This window comes from Myotis brandtii, unplaced genomic scaffold (assembly GCF_000412655.1).
Source record: "Myotis brandtii unplaced genomic scaffold, ASM41265v1 scaffold469, whole genome shotgun sequence".
Classification (NCBI taxonomy): domain Eukaryota; kingdom Metazoa; phylum Chordata; class Mammalia; order Chiroptera; family Vespertilionidae; genus Myotis; species Myotis brandtii.
Window position 1 is genome coordinate 39,268 of NW_005367911.1, and position 3,848 is coordinate 43,115.

The following is a 3,848-nucleotide window of genomic DNA, read 5'->3' on the forward strand; positions in this document are numbered from 1 at the left end:
GGCAAGGGGCAAAACCGGAAAAACAAAAACCTTGTCCCCAGGGTATCCTATCCTCCCCAGCATATCGCTGTCTTATGGTTTAGACCCCCTGACCTTTTTCTCCAAAAAGATAACATCTAGGCCTCAGTTATATTTCAGCTCCAGGCCCAGAAAAGCAGCAAAACTAGACAAGTGACACCTTGGCTGCCTCAGGACCAGCTGCATTGGCTAATGACCTGGAGACCATGACCCTGAAGGAGCACAGCTGGCAAGCTGATGAATATTCTTTGGAGACCCTCCCCTGAGACCTGCCCTAAGATGGTTTCCAGCAGAGAGAAAGAGAAAGAGAGAGAAAGAGAGAGAGAGAGAGAGAGAGAGAGAGAGAGAGAGAGAGATATGCTCAGGACAAAGGACCCAAGATGCATACCCGTGCCATTCCCTTCCCCCTCGCCTTCCCCAACAGGGACATATCTCCTAACCTCTAAGGCAGTGGTCACCAACCTTTCGAACCTCACAGACCACCAGAGGTCTGCGGACCACCGGTTGGCGACCCCTGCTGTAAGGGACCCCATGACACAACCGGGAGAGCAATGGGCAGCGGCAGCTCCTCCCGGGGTCACCCCCTGAGCCTGTCTCCAAGGCCCCCTTTTCCCTGACTTCTCAGTGAGCCAGAGCAGCCCCGCCGAGGCTTCCTGTGGCTTCTTCTATGCCCTTCCTGGTTTCACTGTCCTATGTGTATTTTCGCTGCCATCATGGACCCAGTACCCTTTGGCTCAGTGCTGTGGAGCCCTTCTCTTTGGATATCTCCATCACTCCCCCCCCACCCCCGTCCTCTTTTCCTTAAATAAATTCATTTTTTCTTTATCCTCCATCTGAGAGGGCTTATTTAGCCTGCCCGGGCCTCACCAACTTTAACCTTTCACTGGCAATCATCAGCAGTTTTAGCTGATTACGGCTTGGTCTTTTTGTGAAACTTTTAGCAAATGACAAGATACACATTACACAAACCTTATAAATTCCAGGGCTAGATCAAGGCAAAGTTATAAACCACATAAAAGATTACTCTAGGCTAGACTGCCTGCTAGGCTCCATATGCAGGCTAGGTTAGGGGCAGTTCCTCCGGCCACACCCGCAGGGACGGGGGCAGAGGCTTTGAGAAATGCTGATGGTGAGGCCCTGGTGGGAGTGAAGTTGGTTCTGCCATTTCAGGAAGCTGTGTTAAACAACCACAAAGAAAACCTAACTTCCGTGGCTGAATGCCTTTTTTTTTTTTTCCTGAACAGGTTTTATCACACACACAGGGGATGGGGCTCAGTCCTTCTTGGCTACTGTCTTCCTCGTGGCTGCGAGGACATTGCTCAGCTCCTCTCTCTTCCTATTGGCGTGGATGTGTGTCCCCACCCTTTTCTTGATAAATTGCAGGGCCCCCTTGTCCTTAGAGACCTTGAGCAGCTCTACGGTGCACTGCTCACAGGGGGCAGAGCCACACACCTCTTAGATCGTGTCCTGCAGGAACCTGGTGTGCGTGGTGAGGTGCGTGGTGAGGCGCCTGCGGCAGCCGCTCACGTTTTTGGTCACTTTGTGGCCCTTGTGGAGACCCACGGCCATGGGGGAGCGCAGAGCCATGACAGAGGCCTTGGGGTCAATGGCGGTGGATTCCCCCCGGACCAACTAACCTGCTGAACGCCTTTTTGAGAAGAAAGGGGGTATTGGGCCATATTGTAGCCAGAGAAGGGCCAGGTCCTGAGCATGAGGTCTGAACCGCCAACAGCATGATTCGGGCGGGAAGGCAACGTGCCCCCCATCCTGGAATCCACGAGCGTTTTTCTATATTTTGTTTGGGGGAAGAAAGATGCAGTTTGTTTGGACAGAATTTACATTGGCTACAGAAGGGGGCTGAGATAAGGTGAAGCAGGGACAGTTCTGTGATAGGAGCACCTTCTGGGGAAGGAAGAAATATTCGCTTCTTTTGATTGGTTTCGGGCAACAGTCCAGAACGTTCGTTTGTTTATATGCAGGATGCGGTGATGTCTGGGGTCAGCTGGTCGATGCCCGGAGGTTGACTCAAAGCTCCAAAAACATTCAGGAATGTCAGCAGTCTTTTGTCAGTTGGCCCACAGCTATTAATTGGTTAATTAATTCACCACTACTAGTATAATAATTCACTGGTTAATTATTCCTGTCTCTTTTGCTCACTCTCCTGCCTGCTGTAATTTAATTTGGAACATCTCAGCATTGTTCTTTTGTCAGCTGTTTAGCGATAGGTATTAGCAACTTCAAAAATATTTATGCCCTATGACCCGGCACTTTCACAGACGCAAATCCTTCTTAAGGAAATCTCCAAGTGCAGATAAAGCCTTGCGCAAAGCACAAGTGGAAAATGGTTATCTAGTGGAAGAGAACAATGAAATTAAAGCACCCTGACATGGCGAAATATGACACAGCTGATAAACACTTTATTTATAAAAGGTCTGTAAAAACATGGAGAAATGCTTATCTGCAATAATAGTGAAGTGGGAAAAGCAGGATATGAAGTTATATATGCAAAATGATTTGTAAAAGAACACCAGCAAATGATGCGGAGAAAAAAGACTGAAAGGAAATACAACGAAATGCAGTGATGAGGGTCTCTGGGTATACGGGGCAAGCTATCCCCTCTCCACCCCCTACCCCCTGCCCCCAATTTCACTGTAAAAAAAAAAAAAGAAGAAAGAAAAGTAATAGTAGCTCAGGGGCCAGACCCAGGGTCACCTTGAGGTTCCCCATAGGTTCCTGCCCTAAACCCTCCCTCTTCCCTTTTAGAGACCCACCAGCACCAGTGGCATCCTGCCCCTCACCCCAGCCCCTCACCAGCACCCACAGGCAATTAACTCTTTCTCGACAAGGAAGGAGCCAAGCTTTTCTCCATCCTTCCTCCAAAGCCTGGAATGAATGCCTGGCTGAGTGGGGACATCAGAGAGGCGACTCCCTGCCTCGCAGTGTGTACCTGCCCTGGGCTGACCTCAGGCAGGAAAGCCTCCCTCTGGGTCATGGTTCATGGGCAGAGCATCCCTATCGGGGCGGGTGGAAGACCCCACATCCCAAACGTAAGTACTGAGCGTTCAGGGTGCCCAGGGTTCTCCACCTGAGATCGCCAGGTACTTGTTAGAAATCCCGAGTCCTGGGCCCAGCCCCAGGGCCGGCTTGGAAGGATGGGATGGAGCCCAGGAATCACCTTTTTAAGCAGCTTCCTGAGGCCTGGGATGCCGTGGTTCACAGCTGCACGTGGAGAAATCAGAACTGGTCTAACCCGCAACATGCCCCCTCCTCCCTCCAGCTTATGCAGGAGCGAGTGGTGCTGAGTCTGAGGACGGAGGGAAGGGAGGAGCCGGTGGGGTCTGGAGGGGGCGGAGGGAAGCCTGCTGCTGGGTCCAGGCCCAGGGGACTGCCTGCAGCAGGTACACACAGACCAGGTCTTCTGAGCCCTGCCTGGCCCTGGCGAGGGCCCGGGGATGTGACCGTGCTGGGGAGGTCCTGTCCCCGCTGGAACTGCGGGGCCCCGCGGCAGGCTGGCACAGGCATCCAGCCAGGCTGGGGCAGCAGGAGAGCCCGGGAGCCTGCAGAGGCCTGGCGCCTGGCGGGGGAACTCTGAGGCCATGGCCCAAAGCTTATTGCAATTCGCGTAAATCCAGCCACTCCAGGTCACGGTTGCAGCAGGCCTGCCCCGGAGGGCGTCCAGTGGCTAGACTGGGATGAACACGGAGGATCTGAGCTCCTCCTCGGACATGTGAAGGGGAGGCCCTGGGTTCGCCTCACCCGCTGGGTCCTGGATGGAGGCCTCCTCTTCCTTCAAAGTCTGCAAAGACAGCGGTGGGGTTGGAAGCAGAGCG

General features: G+C 53.0%; 1 protein-coding gene and 1 pseudogene across 10 annotated transcripts in view; both read right to left on the bottom strand.

Annotated features, from left to right (window-relative positions):
• Positions 1–1,240: 1,240 nt before the first annotated feature.
• Positions 1,241–1,605, bottom strand: LOC106727722 (annotated as a pseudogene).
• CD300LG (CD300 molecule-like family member g) overlaps positions 1,241–3,848 on the bottom strand; it is a 15,476-nt gene continuing 12,868 nt past the window's right edge. For all 10 annotated transcript variants that reach the window (XM_005875651.2, XM_005875653.2, XM_014547283.1 and 7 more), the window contains one exon: positions 1,241–3,814. In XM_005875651.2, the coding sequence (XP_005875713.1) occupies positions 3,701–3,814 (114 nt within the window). In that variant the 3' untranslated portion in view covers positions 1,241–3,700. The remainder of the gene's footprint in view (positions 3,815–3,848) is intronic.